The 1,837-nt window shown below is 39.7% G+C and overlaps 1 protein-coding gene across 1 annotated transcript; it reads right to left on the bottom strand.

Moving 5' to 3' along the window:
* Positions 1-412: 412 nt before the first annotated feature.
* On the bottom strand, positions 413-1,266 carry LOC110874402 (zinc-finger homeodomain protein 2). Its single transcript, XM_022123089.1, has one exon. It carries the CDS (start codon positions 1,257-1,259, stop codon positions 681-683), a length of 579 nt encoding a protein of 192 aa, XP_021978781.1. The 5' UTR covers positions 1,260-1,266; the 3' UTR covers positions 413-680.
* Between the last annotated feature and the right edge of the window lie 571 nt (positions 1,267-1,837).

The following is a 1,837-nucleotide window of genomic DNA, read 5'->3' on the forward strand; positions in this document are numbered from 1 at the left end:
GCATCGATATCTCATTTATTTTAGCTCCATTTTGGACGTGATTTAGTTCGTTGCCAAGCTTTTCCAACATAGAACACAAACCCACAAATAAATATATGAAATTTCCTTCGTTTCTTATATTTATTTCTAGTCCAAAATTGAGAAAAATGTTTTTCCTATATTTGTGAAAAATGCTATTTTCACCAAATTTCCAACACTAGAAACATTTAGGGTTGGTTTCATGGAATAATGTGGAATCTGGATGGAATTGTAGATTCACTTTTGTATGTTGTTCAATTCCAATTTCTTCTTTTGTTGAAACGAACAATATATGAAATGAAACATACATTCCAATTCCATTCCATTCTGTGAAACAAACGCTACCTTAGCAATTCACCCCTAGAAATCTAAAAAATTCAAAAACTTGCAGCATCATCATCTCTCATGAATTAACCTTTACCTCTTTACTGAGTGAAACTGTGTGTGACATGTTTGACACCAAATCATGAATCAGATAACTGTTTCAAGTTCTCAATCGTTTAGATTTTAAACATCAAGCATGCTCTTTATAGTCTAAGTTTGAGCAATGATGATATAAAGTTATCAGATCATTAAGATCATTACCAGAAATCCAAACAGAAGCATATAATAAAACATTGTCAACAAGCATAGAACCCCTTGCTTTTCTGAGTTTGGAATAACTAGATCACTTTACCCAAAGTGTGCTTGTTGTTGTGCATCCAGACCTTGAAAACTTTCTTGCTGATGCCCATGTCTGCGCAGAACTGTTGAACATCCGCCTCGTTCTCCTTCTTAATGTGCCACCCTAACCCCTGTGCGAAAGCCAGCATCCGATCCTTCTGATCCTGAGTGAACTTTGTTCGGAATCGCTTGCCACCGCTGGAGCTAGGGTCAGACACATTGTCTCTCCTGGCAGATGGTTGAGGACGCGGTTGGTGGAGTTGAGGCGGTGGCATGTACGGGCATCCAGTATGGCCGTGCTGACAACAGTACTCCCACTGTCTCCTCATGGGTGGCTGAAACTCAGCCAGGTTTTCCACTCGCTCTCGTCGGTGAAAGTTTCGATGGCAACTGCATGCGGCACAAATCAATGCTTCCATGGTCCCAGCGTCTCCTGAAGGCATGAACTCTTGACATCCATCAACGGCTGTTTCTTTGGCCTTGGCTGCTTGGTTCTTCATGCATTCGCAGAACCTGAATACTTCTATGCTCCTCCTTCCCATGTTCCCAACGTCCACGTGCTCTGGATTGAACTCCATGTTGCTGCTTCTTCAACTAAAATAACAAAATCCACATTACTAACAGACACAATAAATAATAAAGTGATGAAACATTCTAAGGATGAGACCCTACATACACTAAGCGTCTTAAAACTTAGTGACATTATCTCTGTGGAACTAAGTGCTAGATATCTAGCAAGACTATGTTATGTGTTGTGGTTCATGTGAAATGTGAAAAAAAAGTGTGTCACGTGGGCACTCGGGGCTTTCACATTTCTCACACACCCCTAAAAAAGTGTGTCAGTGCGTCATGTGTATTATGCTGGTAAGAAATGTGAACAAGAGACATTATTGTAAAATCTGGAAATTTAAAGATATAAAATGGACACATGGGCTTTCACTTTTCACACGCACCCCTCCTTACCACCAACTCGTGACGGTGTTAGCACCCGCCCTTCCGACGTGGCTTGTATACGCACCCCACAACATTTGGTCTAACGGTAAGAGTTTGGGATATATCTTTAATGAGCATTAAATATGAAATAACAAAGATGGGAGAAGCTGTAGAACTCATAGTTATTTAATAAGGATTATTATTATTATTATTATTCCAAATA

This window comes from Helianthus annuus, chromosome 9, assembly GCF_002127325.2.
Source record: "Helianthus annuus cultivar XRQ/B chromosome 9, HanXRQr2.0-SUNRISE, whole genome shotgun sequence".
NCBI classification, from domain to species: Eukaryota; Viridiplantae; Streptophyta; class Magnoliopsida; order Asterales; family Asteraceae; genus Helianthus; species Helianthus annuus.